The 19,617-nt window shown below is 36.0% G+C and overlaps 1 protein-coding gene across 9 annotated transcripts in view; it reads left to right on the top strand.

Moving 5' to 3' along the window:
- LOC131067769 (uncharacterized) overlaps positions 1-19,617 on the top strand; it is a 290,039-nt gene that overhangs the window by 190,361 nt on the left and 80,061 nt on the right. For all 9 annotated transcript variants that reach the window (XM_058002912.1, XM_058002916.1, XM_058002917.1 and 6 more), the window contains one exon: positions 9,057-9,131. In XM_058002912.1, coding sequence (XP_057858895.1) covers positions 9,057-9,131 — 75 coding nt within the window. The remainder of the gene's footprint in view (positions 1-9,056; positions 9,132-19,617) is intronic.

Consider the following 19,617-nt stretch of genomic DNA (forward strand, 5'->3'; position numbering starts at 1 on the left):
CATAAGACTCTGAGGGCAAATTTTTTGAGATGTGGGGTGTTTCCACCCCAATTTTGCCACCAAGCATCTGCAAAATAAATAAAATGGAAAAGTTAGTAAGCAAAGAGAAAAGAGAAAACATAATTTATAAATCATTTTAGTCTTTAGATCCCAAAATCCAAATGGCAAATGTTATACCTGGGGTTTGAGTGGTTCTTCCTCTCCTAGCCAGCTCTGAAGAGAGTAGCTTACACCTCCCTCCCTCATAATTTTGGAGCTCACTCACAATGAGGTCTCTCTCCTCAACGTCAGGTACCATCCTCTCAATGCATGTACTGAGGCCCTCCATGACTTCTCCATTCGAATCTGTAAGAACCCCTGAACCTAAAACGAGGGTTGAGGAAGTACCCTGCTGCATGAATGGGTTGGTGGAGCTGATTGTTCCACCTCCTATCAACAATTTCCCAAATGGGATCAAATTTGAGCCTATCCCCGTTGTAGTAATTTTTGATAGACTCCTTGGCCCTATCCATGGCCTCATAAAGATATCCCATTGGGGTTTTATCCCCATCCACCAAGCGAAGAACTGGAACGAAGGGCTCTGACACCTACAATTGAAAAATACAAATTACAAAAAGATCAAAATTTAAATAATGAAGTTACAAATTAGTAATGAGAGACTTGAATGAATCAAGAATAACTAAAATTTAAAAATTAAAGTTTTGAAGTAAGTTAGTAACAACCTTCACAATCTCTGCAGCCCTTTGTGCAAATTGGCTGTCGAAGACTATGCATGCGACAGCCTCTTCTTCATGCTTCTTTGAATAAGGTGAGTTAAGCCATTCTCCACTCATAAACATTTGTTTCAAAGAAGTCAATGAAGCAAGAATGCTTTGCAATGTCAAGAAAATCGTTGCAAACCTTGTGACACCAGCTCTCACCAAATCTTTCCCTTGAGTGTGTTGTCTCATCAAATTTAGGACCCAAGGGTGATTGTAAATATATTTGGTGATCCTCCTTGCATCTTCCACAACTGGAGTCACCCACTCAAGTTTTCCTATGTCCTCCAAAAGAAGGTCAAGGACATGTGCTGCACAAGGTGTCCAAAAAAGAGTGGGGTGCCTCTCTTGGAGGATTCTTCCTGCAAAAGAAGAATTTATTCTTAAGAAATATGCAACCATGTAAAACAAAGCCCACAATAAATGAAAATATTGCTAATGCCCAAAGGTAATAATTCAAAAGGATTCTACCTGCTGACACATATGCTACTGCATTATCTCTGATGATTTGCATCACATTCTCTACCCCCACCTCCATGATGACATGCTCCAACATTCCAGCCAATGTTTCTGGATTTTTCACCTTGCTGGAGGCATCAACAAATTTCAAGAACACTACATTGTCCTTGCAAGCGACCAAAAAATTGATGATGGTGCGGTTCTTGCCATCTGTCCACCCATCAGAAAGAATGGTGCAGCCATAATTTGCCCATTCAATTTTTTGATCCTCTATCACTTCTCTTGCCCTAGCAACTGCATTTGTGAGCAACCTGTAAGTGCAAAGTGAAATTAGGTCTTAGTACACAATTTTGATTTAATAAACAAGAAATCTAAAAAATAATTAAAAATGAAATCAAGTGGACTATGTAGTAATTTACTAATCTCCCACTCAAATCCCTGCGAGAAGGGGCCTTGTACCCTTTTCCTGAAACTGTCATCATAGCAGTCACCAAATTCAGCCAATAAGCATTCTGCACCACATTGAATGCAATGTTGTTGAAGCACCAAAAATCAGCAACTGCAATGACAGTTTTCTCATGTACCTTCTTATTCCATCCAGTGGCCTCTAATGATGGTTGTGCTCCAGGTGTGTTCCTGGGCACAAAATAATCACCTACTGACCCTGATCGTTGTGATGGAAGTGGAACAGTGCCAGGTACTCTACTAGAGGAAGCAAAAGCAATGGGCGAGGTGATGGTGGGTTTGCGGATATGTGGGCCATGCCGAGAGTCCACTATGCCCTCAAGTGCTTCTTCTTCCTCTTCAAGGTCAATAGAAACACCTTGAGATTCAGCTATGGCTGATCTCATGGCTAGCTTTGCCCTCTCCCTTTGCAATTTGTTCTCTTCCCCAGCTGCAAGTAGGGCATTAATTTGTCTTTTTATTTCTTCATTGGTCCTAGGGCATGCTCTAGCATCATGCCTATCTATTCCTGCAAGGTGGTATTTGAGGCGGTTGATGCCTCCATGTGGTCTTCTCTCACACTTTATGCATATAATTGACCTAGGATCGGGTCCCTCATAGGTATACTTCCATGCGCCATCTCTAGCACCTCTAGGACGGGTGCCTATATATCCAGATGGGCATGGATCTAGTGGCCATTACTCCCTTGCCACGATTAATGCTTACTTAACCTACACATACAAAGTGAAAAAAAAAATTAACATTTTAGTTAAACAATTTAGCACTAAGCAAACTATCTACATTAGTTTAAATAAATTTAGACATCATTCGAAGTTTTTTTAAAAAAAAAATAGGGTTTGAATTTTCTTTTGAAAACTAGATTCTTCAAAAAAATTGTGAAAATTAAACAAAACTTGTGTTAAATTTTGTGTAAATAACTTAGAAATGATTTAGACTACCTAGGAATCATTTGTAATCAATCTAAATGCAACAAAAAATAAACAAATTGTTTTAAAAAAGCATAGAAAAAAATAAGAAAACTTACCTGGGAATCTGATTTTCCCTTCAAATCCCCCTCAAATCCACTTGGAATCACTCAATAATCACTCCAAATCACCTTGCAAGCCCTTCCAAGTGAGTTTCCCCCTTGTTAGCCCAAAACCATATTGAAAAACAAAAAATGACTGCATTTTTTGCCGTTTTCGGCTGTTATGCAAACGTGGGTGAGTTTTTATAGTTTTTGCACCAAAAACTCGGCGAGTTTCCTGGCGAGTAGAAGTTGGCGAGTGTGTCATCTATTGATTTATAGTATGAACTCTTATCAACTTCAGTTGTCACTTTACAGATTTAGTCGGTCTTCGCAACATTTCTATTTCGGGACAGATTGTGATTTCAGTGCTAATGTTATTTTTGACCTCATTTGGCATTCTGGGGTGTTTTTTAAATAACGTTAAAATATTTAAGTTAAATGATATATTTAACTTGATGTTACTTAAATGATATAAAGTGACATTATTTTGGCGCTTAGGGAATTATAAGGTTTTAAATAATTTAATAAAAATTTATGGAGACAAGTGCCAACATATGGAGGTATAAGGATATTAAAGTGACTTTATATTAATGAAGAAATTATATTAGGGGTCACTTTATAATTGTTTTCGATATGCAAGTTCAATATTACAATATTAAAAATTGGAATTTTAAATAGGTTTTCCGGAAACTTCATGAGAGGATTATAAAACAAGATTTGAGGAAGTCATTTGATATACTTGGCATATTTTATTTTCTCTCTGAAAAGTTGAGAGCTTTGGCTTTCATTTACAAGAAATTTGAGAACAGAAACCCTTAGAGTTTCTCGGTGGTTTGGACAGAAACCCAAATCCATCTTTGGTGTGGATTCATCTATAATTTACCATTGCGCTTCATCATTTGAGTGTTGGAGGATCCAGCTGGAAATCTGTCTAGAAGATTTGCTTCAACTAGCTAGGGTTTGAAAGAAGGAAAATCATATCATCTAGGGTTTGAAGTTTATTTCCAATTGGAAGACATATTGATTCAGACTTGGAGGTTTAATTGCCATATTTTCATGATAACTTGGCTAGCTAGGGTTTGGGTATGAAATTTGTATTCCGCAGTTGCTGGGCAATAATGATGTATTCTTCATCTGTAATTCATTTCCAGCTCTTTACTGAACGACTACAGCAGTATTCAGATACTCAGAAGCAATATCAACAGTGAGTTTGTATTTCGAAGGGACTCCTTGGTATCTTATTGTGGGACTTCTTACCAGGGTATTCAAATGACTGTCATAATCTGCCAGCATTTCGAGAATTAGCTGAAGTATTGTTAAATATCATTCTTTACATAAGTTAAGCAACATCTGTTGAGTGTAACCAGTCTTATTGCCACATTTGATATCTCAGTTTGCTGAATCTAAATCAGGTCAGAATATAACTCACAATTAATGATTGCAGTAGTTCTGATTTGTTAATTATGCAGTTACTGAATTCCAAACTTTGCAATCAGATTAGTATTTGAAATTTGATCTCTTTATCAGTATTAGTTTGTTTGCAAGTATATTTTATTGTTCAATCTTTATGCATGTCTAGAAGTGAACAGTTTAAATAAAAGTTAATAGTATCTTGGAAGGAAACTGTTTGAAAAATACCTCAAAGTGAAAGAGCAAAAAAATATCCAGATCAGGTTGGGATATTTCAGTTGTATCAGAGTCCAAGTTCCTGCCATCATGTTGGGAGATTCAATAAAATTCAGAGGACTCGAGACTTGCAAAAAAACTCGACGCAAAGTCATCCACTGAAAAACCCAAGAAATTTAGATATTCTTAAGTATTTGAAACATGTTTTATGCACCCTTTATTAAACAAACCTTAAAGACACAATAACATCATCAAATAGAAGCTAATTTGATCACATACACAAATATACATCGATCACATAAGTATAAATGCAAATTGTAGTTGAAGGAAATAACACACTTAGATATATATTCTGATGAAGAGGATGAGATTGACTTGAAGACAAAGATGGGGAGTTAAATTTATATTTCATGTATATTTTGGGGTCATGTCATAGACCAAAAAAGCATTTATATTTTCAAAGTTAAAAGCAATTTTTTTTTGAGTCTAGTTGAGTTTGGAAACGGGACTTACTCAGATGCGGCGAGTTTGCGAGACTCCACGAGTCTCGCCCAAACTCAGCCGACTCCAAGTCTAAGCCACCAAGACTCACTGAGGGTGATGTTAATGGGGAAATGTGTAGCACTTCTGTCAACATAGAATAAAATGCACCGAGTACATCCTACTCTCTCTTGCATAAGGAAATCCTGTATGCCTTCTCACTATCCAAACAAGAGAACCTCAAGGTTTCTAATGTCAGGTCTTGACTGTGCCTAGGATAACTCAGTGTTGGTGTGATTTGTTGGTAATCACAAGGGGACTTATGCATCTGACAAGTTGGCATGCATCTAGTATGGCAATCTAGTGATGCTTTACTTCTCAAACTGGTTGAAATAAAGAACAAAGGGATAGGGTCTAGAGTTCGTAGGGACAATGATATCAATGGTTGATGCTGCAGATAGACTGATTTCAAACAAAACTAGTTCCTGCTCAACTAGAGATAAACTCACAACTTCACAGGAATAGTGCAAGCTCCAAAGGGAAATAAAAGATTTTTAGACCATGAAAATTCATTTGGATACCCAATTCTGGCACAATCAAAACAAACACTCAAAATTGAACTAAGAGTAACAATAGGCTTAGACTAACCATGCACAAAGACCTACAGTCAATAAGCCTTCAATGGTATGAACCTGAAATCTATCACATATCCTCACACTCCACCATTAAAACCACTGAACATTAATTAACTTGATGAAAAGAAACCATGCAAACAAGTTAGGGAAAATGGTAGAACACCATGCTTCAATGCTTTATTCATTTGTTCTAACTGCTATTACAACAATTTCTGTCCAACAATTCCTACTCTATTCTACTTTTACTTCTAACTACTGCTACTTCCAACCTGTTAACTTTTAAAATTTTAACTCTCTAACCTTACACTACAGATTGGATACCTTGTCAAGGACATATTCAGACTGTGGACTTCATCTGGAGATCTACACCTTGCAGCATTTAGCCCTAATTTAACATCATCATGTCACATGAACTTGGATTAAGAAGATCATTTTGACCTCGACATTAGGAAGAATTTTGGGCTAAGAGAAAAGTTTAGTCATTAGTGCCAAGAACGTCTTCAAGGCTTGATCTCTGATCTGATTTTGACTGCAAAGAACACCATGTTTTAGTCATCTTATTAGAAAATCGGGCTGTGGAAACCCTTTGAAATAGGTCTAATCACTCTTGTAGCACTATCACCAAGTTTTGTGAGGTCTTAGGGTGGATTTCTGAGCTAATCTTGGGGCTAGGAAGGCCTATTGGAACAAGCCATAATCAATTTTAGCAAGTTTGTACTGAACTTGAAGGTGCTGGGCAAAGTTCGGCCTAAACTTAGGGGTTTGGAAGAAGTTTAGGAATAAGGATTATTCCAAAATTTTATGATAATACCGAACTTGCGGAGAAAACTCAAACCTGGGGCAAAAATTGGACCCGATCTCAGCATTAGGAAACCCTTTAGATTAATGGCAACTCCTTATTTCATTGCTGGGACGGAAGTTGGTGAAGCAAGGTGAAAGTTTGGAGTTAACTTCAGCACAGGGAAGCCCTATTGGAACAGGCCATAATCTGATTTTATGTAAAAATGCCGAACTTTAGGATGGAAAGACGAACTTCGGTGAAACTTAGGCATTTGAAAGGCCAAAAGGATTAAGTTCTATTCCCATTTTTCTTGCAAACACCGAACTTTGCTAGGTGAGGATGAACTTCGCCATGAACTTAGGCAATAGGAAGGATCCTAGGATTAAGACATATTCCTGATTTAGGTGATAATACCGAACTTGCATTTGGGTCATAACTTTCAGACCTAACTTAGGGGTTAGGAAGGCCAAGAGGAACAAGGCCTATTCCCTTCTTACTGCAAACATCAAAGTTTGGAGGTGCTGGCAAAAGTTCGGACTTTTCTTAGGCACGGGGAAACATTTGGGGACTAGACTTATTCCAAAACTTTATGCAAACCCCAAACTTTGCAAGGAGAAAGATGAAATTCAGTGAAAACTTCGGCATTAGAAGAGGTTTGGGAAAAGTTCCTGTTCTAATTTATGAGCTTAAAATACACTGAGTTCCAATCTTGCTTGGGGCTAACTTGAGATGGAATCCATTGAATAATTTCAGCACATGGAAAGTTTTTAGGAACAATGTTTATTCCCTTCTTCCATGCTATCACTGAGTTATGAAGGGAAATCCCAAAATTCAGTCCCAAGTGTGGGCTGGCCTACACTTTGTTTTGTTCTATGTCTCCTCATGGATCAAGTTTGGCCCCAACAACTAGCCTTTCATGCCTGAGCTTCACCCTATGCTCTCCATGCTTGGACTTGGTTCTCTGACGCATTTGTGCACTTCTAAGCTCTTTATCCCTCTCTCATGCTAGCAAGGCAAAAGAGAAGAGGGGGTCTCTGTTGGAGACGGGGAGTGTGTGCACAGCACAATAGGTGATTCGACTCGGGACTTGCTGAGTCCAAGCGAGTTTGGGTGAGGCCCGAAACTCTAATATAAACCCACAAATGCATAGACACAACGCACGTACACATACACACACATGCACATACATACGTACATACATGTATACATACATACGTAGATACGTACATACATACATAACATCTAATATCTAAACATCTATATCTATCTATCTATATATGGTTACAACTAATAATTAATATTCATACTGAGTTTTGAAACTAAGTTTTCCAAAGTTTGTTACAATAATTCAATGCTTTGCATTTTAGAGGTAAAACTTAATATTTTTTTATTTGAATTTTCAAGATGAAATATTTTTATTTCTTCTTGTGATAACTTTTCATCAAATTTTAGTGTTGATAGGTTCTTTGAGATTAATAGTCAAGTTAAAACTCCCAAGTATATGCTTTGGGATCAATAGTCAATAATTGATCTCTATTTTGATATATGTGCCACTTCCAAGTAAAGATGAAGCATAGTCAAACTAGGTTCAATGCTTTCATTTAAAAGTCATGTGATCTAGAAACGAGTATTGAATTCCTAGAAGAAAATTAAAATGGTTTAATTTTGTTCCTTATGGTATATATTAAAAATCAGTACATAAACTGATTTATATGGCCAGATTGCTGTTTGGGTATTGGCAAAACCCATCCCAAACGAATCTAACCCTGCTGGATTTCTACTTTATGAACTTGCTTCCGTGGTCAAACCAAGAATATATGTTTTTCTTAGTTAAATCCTTACTTTCCCTTGGACATTTATATGACCATCAAATATGCCTGTTTGATGAAGTGAGATTGTGAACCATGTCAGAATCTCATGCAGCCTACTTCCTGGATTGTTTTCTCCAGGTAATTTGTGGATGGATCCCTCCTTGAGTTGCCAAATGGCATCGTAAAGTGTGTGAGGTCTTGCCATGTGTCCTATCCTGATATGCAATATTATGACAAGTGGCTGATGTAGCTTGAAGTATTTATAAGAACAGACTGAAGGCTGGTCTTGAGGATCCAGAGCTTCTTAAAGGGGTAAGCACCAACCTTTTAATGCGCATCCTTGCCTGAGATTAGACCCTCTGGTTCTGTAGATGCAGTAATCAGGCCATGCAAGACCCTAGTGTACTGATAACAAGGATGACTATGATGAGGTGGTTCATACTGTTGGTGTGGAGAATGCTAATTAATTCTAAAATGCTTTGACTTTACATGAGGATATGCATTAGATTTCATGTTTATAAGGATCGCTATGGATATGGTTCCCCAAGATATGAAAATTTATGCCATTTTTCTTGAATCATAGTGGACCTATGTAAGGATTTTGAAGGAGCTGAACTTGGCAAAAGAAACTACGTTAGCATTTGCTGACATATTCGGTCTGTAGTTTAACAAGAATTTATAATAGTTAGTGACCTATAGGTTTGATATCTTTTGCATCTCTCTTATAAAAACCAAATGATATTCTTGATATTCATGGAGAACTAAAAGTAAGAGAAAGGTTGGGTTAGTTTCAAATTAAGAGTAGCTTCTATTTCTATTCATGCATGATACATTAGTTTTAATTAGCAAGTTGTTGTAACTGGGCATATAAAGGTAAAGAGAGTTACTAACAGTGCATATAATGAGGTAAAGCAAGGGACCATTTATAATTTCATTCAATTATGATGCTTTTTGAGTAATATTTTTCATTCTTGTTTTTCAGAAATGTAAGTAGTTAACATTATTTGTTCTGTTTCTTCTTTTATTTTACAGAGGAATAACCTGCCTGCAGTTCGTCAGTATATTGAAATCTTTGCTGTGCAAATATATTTAAAATTTCCATCAATGGTAAGCAATTTGAGTAAAATTCTGCACTATATATGTTTTGGTTTGATCTTTGTGCATTTCATATGAATGCTTGAAATTCATATTATTTTTGGTAGGTATATTTTTAGTTTCTAATTGTTTTTTGCACAATTATTTGTTTAAATCTTAATTTTCTGCTTTGTTGAAGACAGCATCTATGTTATGGGTGGTTTCCTCCGTCCAATCCATTTTCATTTTATGTTCATCTTGTTTCACATACTGGAACATTTAATGTTTGTTCTATTTATTGTTTGAGCTGATCTGTTTAATATTCATTATGTTGTTACCATAGAGAATAATTAATGCAGTGACTGTTGGTGCCAATAGACTTCATATTGCTTTCCATCACGGCCAGATTGAAATTTCAAAATTCACTCTTAGAGTATCAAAGCAGATGAGAAAAGGAAGACAATGATATGATCTCTCACCCTAAGAATTTGAAAAAGAACTTGCTGCAGTTGTCATAAAGTCATCTATCAATCATTTTCTAACAATTTAATGGTTTGCCAGCTATCTTTATTTTATCTCTCATGGGAACTCTTTAAATATAATTTTTTGTTGCCTATATGATTTCGATAAGTAATGTATTAATTATGGTTTTAAAACTATATATTGGAGCTTGATTTTCTTCTTCCAAAAAGGCAAGGTTTTGGCATTTTGTAAGAACCCAACTTGGCTCTCCTCTGCTGACTGTTTCTTTTGAATGCAATAGATTTGAATTTGTTTTGGTTTTTGAATGTTTATAGATTTTTTTGTGTTTTTTTTTTGGTAATAATGAGCAATGAAACAATACTGGAATAAACTCCTATGCTTAAAATAATACTGGAACAATAATATTACTGCTGGAATTAATTTACGAAACTATCAAGGGAATGTTTGTTCTGTTTTATGGCCAATATGCCTGGAAAACAAATTCATTACAATGTAAGATAAAAACCTGATTTTTGCTGTCCCAGTAGTTGAAAAAAAATCTGCCAACTGCAAATTTTAATTTTTTTGAAAAAATTACTGTTCACGCGGTACTGTAGCAATCCGTACGGCGGCACTATTCACGCGGTACTGTTCACGCGGCACTGTAGCAGTCCGTACGGCGGTACTGTAGCGTTTACTGTAGCGCGGGTACTGTAGCAGCAATTGTATTTTGAAATGATTGCTTCAATTCTGATTTTTAATGGCTGCCAAATGAAACTGTAGGTCTGCAATTAATATATATTCGAAAATCTGCATACCCTAGATGTCTTCCCTTCTTTTTAAAGCCCAAATAGAACTCCAGAATGAAGCTCTCCTAAAATGCCAAATTTAGTGGATATTTCACCACCTCAAATGGTTGCAACACTGAAGAATTGTCGCTCTCCAATGGCTGACTGAATCAGAAACCCTTGGCTTCTTCTCCCAAGTTCATAACAAACAAATATCAATTCTCTGGATGGATGATATAAAATGAGCTCTTAAGTCCCTTCTTATTCTTTCTTATGAGAGCTCGAACACTTTCTTGGCCAATGTGGGATTAAAGACATATTCACACATTATAATATTAAAGTGACTTTATTATTATAAAGTTACTTTATAACTTTATAATAACATTAAAATATTTAAATAAATCACTTAAGTCACTTTTAATTAAATTAATTAAATATAAAGTCACCTTTTTTAATTTTATTTTATTTAATGACTTAATAAGAAATTAATTTAATCAATTTCTCCTTATTTCTCCACTTAGCCTTCGGAGAATGTAAAGGCTAAGAACTCCAATGAGATGCTAAAAAGGTGGGGACATTACACATTTAGATGTGATTATAGTGGAAAGCGAATTGTTGAATTAGTGTTTGCAAATCTGAAACTTAGAGATTAACTCTTAAATATGTGATTGCACAATTAAGACAAGAAAGACAGAACCTTAACAAAGTTAACACCAAATTTACATGGAGAAACCCCTAAGGCAAATAACTCCACCAGAGAAAGAGAGGCAAGTACATTATTATTCCTTTAAGACTATGTAACAATACACTTCTCTTGAAACCTCTATGGAATTGGGCAGCACTTGGGTACTTGCACTTAAACAGGCTGAAAAAAACTTGATTAAGACCCTCTCCAAGCCACCTGTTATATAGAAAAATGAGTCCTTCATGTCAAATGAAGCTCATAAGAAAAACCCAACTCCTCCACCTAGAAACCATCATCATGCAGTCCAAAATAGCCACTAATAGATGCTCTTACAATTGTCATAAGGCATCTCTCTTGCATGGGCACCTAGGGACCAAAATAGCAATATTTTGTCATAGATGCTGTCATAGAATCTTATGACATTTGTCATAACTATCATAGGTGCTCTTATAGTATCTTACATGTGTCCCAACAAACCAAAATGGAAATTCCAAAGGGCACACCTAGGTATTTGTCCTTTTCCTAAAGTCCAAATACAATAATCAGTATTTGATCATCAACTTACAACACAATAATTAGTATTTGATCATCAATAACCTTGATATAAACACAATGATCCTCTTTGTTTCTAACATAACCTAACTTTAATGCAAATGAATCAAACTTCCAGTACCACATGTTGGGTGATTATTATAGACCATACAATGACTGTTTTGACCTACAAACCAAGTACTCCTTTCCTTTCACAAAAAAAATTGTCACATATAAATCTCTTCTTCAAGATCCCCATGCAAGAAAGCAGTTTTAACTTCCATTTGGTCTATTTCAAAAGCAAAAGAAACAACAATAGAAAATATGAATGTAATAGAGGTTAACTTAGCAACAAGAGAGAAATTTCACCAAAATCAACTCTCTCTCTTTGGAGTAGCCCTTGGCCACCAGTCTAGCCTTGTACCACTATAACTAACTCTCTGCACCAAACTTATTCTTAAATACCCACTTGCATCCAAAGGGCTTCCTTTCTTTGGGCAAAGTAACAAGATCCCAAGTGTCACAATTGTCCAAGGCCATCTCTTTCTACATGGCTTGCATCCAAGACTCACTTTCCTCGAAAGATAGCCCCACTGAAAGATGTAGGCTCATTGTCAATACTCAACAAAGCAAGTTTACAACGGAAATCTGGTCGGCTATACTTGTCAACATGATTCCATTGTCTTGCGGACCTCCTCAAGATAGGAGTAATGGGCTCTACTTGTTTTTCTTCTTCCTTTGTGTGTTCATCCTACACATCGTCTGAACTTTGTGAACCCTCATCTTCTTCTCCACCTTCTGATCTATCTAACTATTCTTCCATGCATCTTCTTGCTTCTCAATATTTGTTTCAAAGTGCATTGTCTTTGTCTTTTCCTTTGGTTCTTCACTTGAGAAAGTTCTAAATTCCCCCAAAATCACATCTCTAGAAAAGATCATTCTACGGGTTAGAGTATTTCAAAGCTTATAACCTATTACATTCTCACCATTACCTACAAAGATGCATTTCTAAGCTTTTGGATCCAATTTAAATTGCTTCTCTTGAGCCACGTGAACAAAAACTTCACAACCAAAGACTCTTAAGTGTGAAATTGAAGGCTTTCTATCCATGGACACTTCATAAGTAATTTTATGATTTATCAATAAGAGTTGAACAATGAGATCGATTAGTTAAATAACAAGCAATACCTCCAACTTCTGCCCGAAAGCATTTATCTAGTGTAGCACAACTCAACATTCTCCTAACTCTTTCCATTAAGGATCTGTTCATTTGTTCTACTACCCCATTTTGTTGGGGAGTATAAGCAATAATCTTTTGCCTAACAATTCTTGCATGCTTACAAAATTCATCAAATTCCTTAGAACAATATCCATCCTCATTGTCTGATTTGAACACTTGTTTTCTTATAATCTTATTGCCTTTCTAGTAAGGCCTTAAATTTCTTAAACTTAGTGAAAAATTCAGATTTTGAATGCATAAAATAAATCCAAGTGTATCTTGAGACATTATCAATGAAGGAAACAAAATATCAAGATCCACCCAAAGAATCAACATCCACTGGACCGTATACAACTGAATGAATACTTTCAAAAGGTCTCTTTACTTGATTAACACCTTTAAGAAATGATTCCTACTTGGTTTACCAAACACACAATGCTCATAGAAAATATTTTTACCAATAAAATAACTAGAAATACTGTCAACCAACTTTTTATGTAGTATGGTACCTAGACCTTTTTCACCAATGTGACCCCATCTATTGTGCCACAACATACTTGCATTTTCAGTGCTAGTTACATTGGCAGAGTTACACAAAGTGGAGGTATCAAACCTAAATGAACTCACTATTCGAGATCCTTTAGCAATCACCAAACTCTCTCTTATCAACCTATAACCAGACTTATCAAATGTCACATACATTCCAAAATCATTTAGCTTGGATACAAAATGTAGATTCTTCACAAGTCTTGGAATATGTAAAATATTATCAAGTTTTTTAACCCTCCCATCATTGAAGCACAACATCACCTTTCCCTTATCGACAATCTTCTCTGTACTATTATTACCAAGAAGAACCTCTCCCCCATCACATTCTGAGTATGTAGAAAACCACTCCTTGTAAGGGGTCATATTGTAGGAGCAATCTGAATCAATAAGACAAGCATCTTTACTAATGGTGTTAGCTGAAATAAACAAAGCATCAAAATCACCATCATTGGAGGATTCTTTTGTGGAGGAATCTGCACTCTTTTACTTGTTCTTGCACTCCTTCACATGCCCTCTTTTGCCACAATTCCAACACTTAATTTTTCTCTTTTTGGGGGTCTTACAACATCCTTTTGACTTGTCCTTCCTTTTATCCACATTAGGCTCTTTCTCCTTGGAACTTCCTTGCACATGCAAGGCATCTCGGGAGCCAACATTCACTGTTTTTCTCTGCATTTCTTCCGAAAGAGGTATAAGAATAACACTGTCCATCTTCATTTCTATACCACCACCACTTATGGAAACAATTAGATTTTCCGAAGAATTAGGTAAAGAGCAAATCAACAAAATACATTTATCATCATCTTATCTGAACACCTATTGATGCAAGTTGGCTTATAATCAAATTAAAACCACTCAAATTGTTAGAAATAGAATCACCATCCTTCATTTTTAATGAATACAAATGTCTTTTGAGATATAACTTGGTAGACAAACTTTTGGCTTGGTAGATTTCACCTATCTTCCTCCACAACTTGTATGCAATGTCTTTTGTGGAGACACTTTGGGGGACATAACTTGTAAGACACAACCAAATGGTTCGTCCTGCCTTCTTGTCTAAGTTCTTCCAATCTTCATCTAACATAGTAGAGGTAGCTAGTTTCTTTTCTTCTGAAACAAGCAACCAGTAATCTCTCTTTTCAAGGAGATCTTCCACTTTCGACTTCCACATCTCATACCCAATGCCATTGACCTTCTCAATATCTTGATGAGAGGTAGAGGCTATGGTATACAATCTTTTTACAAATCTGCAAAAATCACACAAAGCAAAGACTCCCACTGAAACAAAAAATCTTCAGCGCTTAAGAAAAAGGCGCTCCTCTCTCAACAAAACCGTTAGCTCTGATACCAAATATTGATTAACAAGGTGAAGAGCTCTTGTAAAGATTACTTAAACTTAGTGTTTGCGAATCTGAAACTGAGAGGTTAACCCTTAAAATATGTGATTGGACAATCAAAACAAGAAAGAAAGAACCATAACAAAGTTAACACCAAATTTATGTATAGAAAACCCTAAAGGAAAATTGTCCACCAGAGAAAGAGAGGCAAGTATATTATTAGTCCAAATTATGCAATATTATGCAACAATACACTTCCCTTGAAACCTTTGTAGAATTGGGCAACACTTGAATATCTGTACTTCAAAAGGTTGAACAAACAAAACTCGATTAAGGCCCTCTCCAAGCCACTTGTTATATAAAAAAATGAATCCTTCATGTGGTATGAAGCTCAAAAGAAAAATCCAACTCCTCCATGTAGAAACCATTATCATGCAACCCAAAGTAGCCACTTATAGATGCTTTTACAACTGCCATAAGGCATCCCTATGGACCATAATAGCAATATTTTTTGATAGATGCTGTCATAGAATCTTATGACATCTATCATAACTATCATAGATTCTCTTACAACATCTTACTTGTGTCCCAACAACCCAAAATGGAAGATTCCAAAGGGGATGCCCATGTTTTTTGTCCTTTTCCTAAAGTGAAAACAGTGAAAGTAACTCCGTCTTTACATGACCTTTTTTACCACTGTTGGTAACATGGTTTCATCCGATTACAAAGAACATTAGGAGAATAAATAATACAAGGATTTAAAAGTTTGATGATGTTAATTTTAGTGATCAGATTAGATAGATAGAAAATTCACACAAAATGCACTGAGTATACCTTGGGAAAACCTTCCTCTTGAAGGTGAAAATCCCAGCAAAGAAGTTCATTATTATTTTATTGATATACAAGGTGTCTTTACAATGAATTTGCTTCACTTCTTGAAGCTAGCATCAACTCAGTTCAATCTACAATCTGTAAGGAATAAGTTTGATCTGCTATGAATGCAATCCACTCGCTGTCTATGATGCCACTGCTGTGTGTCTATGAGATCTGCTGAAGATAGATATATCACGACACAAGGAGGAACACGATCTGTATGCTGTATGTAAGATTCAAACTGCTGAAGGTAATAGATTATTCGTTGAACAAAGAACACGATCTGTTGGATAATATACGATCTACTTGAATGAATTGAATCGATGCCTTTGAGAGAGAAATGCAACCCATACATATACCGAACATAGATTCCTTCAATCAACACAACTCCTCTAGAAAGTCGACTTTTCTTTAGCAACATACATCTTCACAAGTAGCGATTATATACTAATTAACACATTTATTTGTTAAGTATTAGTTACATCATAATGAACACGTCTTGTTCAAAGGTGGCAGGATATATGTGATATACACAATCCGTATATTAAGAAATATAAGAAAATCGGTTCAATTAAATTGTCTATGGCCAAAAGGCCAATTACACAATTTAATAGTCTATGTCGACCCACAAAGATTCTGACTGACGCTATCACATTAACAGATGACACCTAAATCCTCAAGGCAATTTCATTTTTTAGTTAGACATTGTTCCTTCATGGAAAATAACTTGGTTCCTAAACATGTTTGGCATATTGTAAAACCATAGTTTAAAAACTTCTAAATTGGCAAAATCCAGCAGATCCAAATTTGATTTGGATTCAACGACTTGGCAAAGTTTTTCCAAAACTTGCCAAAATTTCTGAAATTAAAAAATGGTATATTTTGTACAAAATAATTCTAAAAAATCCTAGTCAACCCTCCTTCATAGTCTTGTCCTCATTTTTGTTTTCAAAGAATGATGGACCATTACATAAAAGTTTTGTCAAAAAAAGAAAATTTTACTCGATGATATGCTTCCCGAGGCATAATTTTGCTTCGCCCTTAGACTGGCTTAATCCTCAGTCCATCCTTGAACCACGTTTCAAATTTCATCACATTTTGGGTTCGTTTGCTACGTTTTCCTTCAATTTCGGGTTTTTTCTCCCTGAGTGCAGGTGGGAAATTTTCCTTAAGTTGCAAGTTTTAATGTTTTCCTTTGTTTTAGTCTTTGTAGGGAAATTTTTAGCTAGTTACAAGTGCACTTTATGAAAAAAGAACTTGTAACTTACTTTTTATTTCCCCCTTGATGCTTTTTGGTATTTTAAGTCAATAGGGATTTTTTGGATGACTTGCAAGTTAATTTTAAATTGCAAATTTAAAAAATCATTTGTAATTCTTTTATAAAGTTCTTATTTTAGTGTTTTTACTTGTAATGGGGATTTTATTCCCCTATTTCATGTGTTAAGTTATTAAAACTTGTTGAGGGGATTTTATTTTCCCCTTACAAGTTATTATAACTTATATCTCTCTCAAAAACCCGATTTTGCCTAGAATGGAGATAAAGTGACATTTTATAACTTGCAATTTAGTTTTAAAAACCCGATTTGCTCCATGAATAAAAATAAAAGCATTTTAAACTTGCTAAAGGGTTTTTAAAACCTGATTTTGCCTTGTGGAATGAAAAGTGACATTTTAAACATGTAATATGAAGTCAAAAACCCGATTTTCATTGTTGCATGCAAAATTGAAACTTGCTCTTCATTTCCAAGAACCCAACCAGCCAAGAAGGCAGATTTGTTGAAGCTTTCAAGCAAATTTTGTGGAGATATTTTAGGAAGAAGAGGTGTTTTGGATTCTCATGCTATTTTCATGCATATTCAAACTCTTTCCACGCCATTTGGTATATTCATTTGCTGGTTTGAAGGCGAGTTTGCAGCAAACACGTGATTCCTGCAAGCCATGTTTTGGTTTATTCAAGTGCCACGAATCTCTTCTCTCCTAAGTCGTTTTTGCTTCCTTCACCTAGGCGTGGGGTTTGGATAGAGATTCGACCTATTTTCTTGCATCTTCAAACACGTTTTTGCTGTTATTCTCCAAATTCGAGTTTGGAAAAACGTGGCAAGGGTTTTCGAATCTTTTTCTATTTAAGGGATTGTCTTCTTCGTTCAAAGATTATTTCATCTTTTGAAGAGGCATTTCGGATTGAAGCAAGGAATGTTTTCTTTTCTTCTTGTTTTGTTTTCTTGTCTTTTTGTTTGTCCTTTGTAGTTGTAAATGTGTATATATGCTTTTTTTGTTTGCTTTTGACGTGGGTGACGGGAGACGTCTGGGCTTCTCCCCGTCCCTCAAGAGACGTCTGCACGTTTCTCGAGAGAGGGGGAGACGTCCCTTGGGAGACGTCTCCACGTCTCCCTGGGAGACGCGGAGATGTCTCGGTGCCCCAATGGCGCTTAGGTGGCGGGGGACGTCGCGTCCCTGTCCCCCCATCCCCGAGACGTTTCTTACGGGGGGACGTGGCCAAAAAGGGGGGGGACGCGTCCCCATGGAACACTGCCCAAAACACAATTATTCGGTAATAAAATAATTAAATATTAAACCTTAGGATAAGGAAATAATATTTATTCAATAACTTATAACTTCAATACTGATTAACATCAAAATCAAGGATGAAGCTGTGCGACGAAGACCACAGAACTGCGTTGAATCAAGACCCTGTCCGAGACTACTAAAAATAGAAACGTTCAATACTGCCACTTACTAAAAATAGTAAGTCATGAAATACTTCTTCAAAAATCATGATCTTCGCACCTAGAGGAAGAGATTGGAAAGCTCAGTAAGACAACATCATCCAAACAGCCAAACCCTAACTTACTAAAAATAGTAATTTCTCACTTCACCAAAAAATCCAATGCATGTTATGCTAACCTGGAGCTCATGAAAAAACCAAAAGGAAACCATAGACAAAACTGAAGAATTCCCTCCTGATAAACCCTAAAAATCTCGAGCAGAACTCCACAAAAGCTGGAAACCCTAATTCTCCTTTCCAAATATCCTACGGGTCTCCGGAATAGGCCAATGGACCACTGAACTAATCACTGCGGAGAAGGGGACATTACAAATGATGATGAGATACCTACACATGATGCACCTAGTGGGAGTGGTGCTGCTTTCGGTTCAAATGATTTTGAATTTGAACTTGAAGCAAATGACGATAATCTTGATCTAGATCCTTTTGATGATTGATGAACATTGAAGATAGAAGACATATTATCTTTGTTTGTCAATTTTGTAATTGTAATGATATATGACATAATATGATAATATTGAAATTCTAAACTTTGAATTGGCATTTGGCTTTGATCAATGATGAAGTATCATACTATCAAATGTATTTAGTTTTATAATTCTATATATTTCTTTAAATTTTTGTATTCAAAATGTATATATCTAGAACCCACGTACCCAAGGGCAAATTTATTTTTTCCTGTACCAACATATTGGGTTCTCATACTTGAACCTGTTAGATTTTAGTAATCAGATTTGCAATCGCTTAACATATAGGTGCAGAAGTAGATAATGTACAGTACCAGAAATAAAGCACATAAATAGAGATGCACACAACACAAGACTACCCTGGAAAAACCTCCCCCTTGGAGGAAAAACCTAGCAACAACAGATCTTTAGATCTGATTATAATAGGCAGAAATTATAGTTACAAGTCTGACCCAGCTAAGGCACAATAACAGCAGATGACAATAGATAGAAACCGACTTATCTCAGTCCTTCGGATGCAAGGAAATCACAAGACAATTTAATTCGCATTCCTTCGATGATGGTTCACTGTGCTTGTATGATGATATGCTACGTTGCCCATCAATGATGTTCATTGTCTTCATACAATAGATACACAGCAGATGGATTTCACCCAGGAGATGTAATTTGCACCATACAATGACAATTCGCTGTCCTCCTAACTGAGTTTGCAGACCTTCAAGGATAATTTGCATAGCTAGAGATTTCGCACCTAGAGCAGATCTGAATCGCACTTTTGGAGCAGAGGTATTTTGTGAACTTGCTTGAATAGTTTCCTTCGAAA

The sequence above is a fragment of the Cryptomeria japonica genome, chromosome 5 (genome assembly GCF_030272615.1).
Source record: "Cryptomeria japonica chromosome 5, Sugi_1.0, whole genome shotgun sequence".
NCBI lineage: Eukaryota > Viridiplantae > Streptophyta > Pinopsida > Cupressales > Cupressaceae > Cryptomeria > Cryptomeria japonica.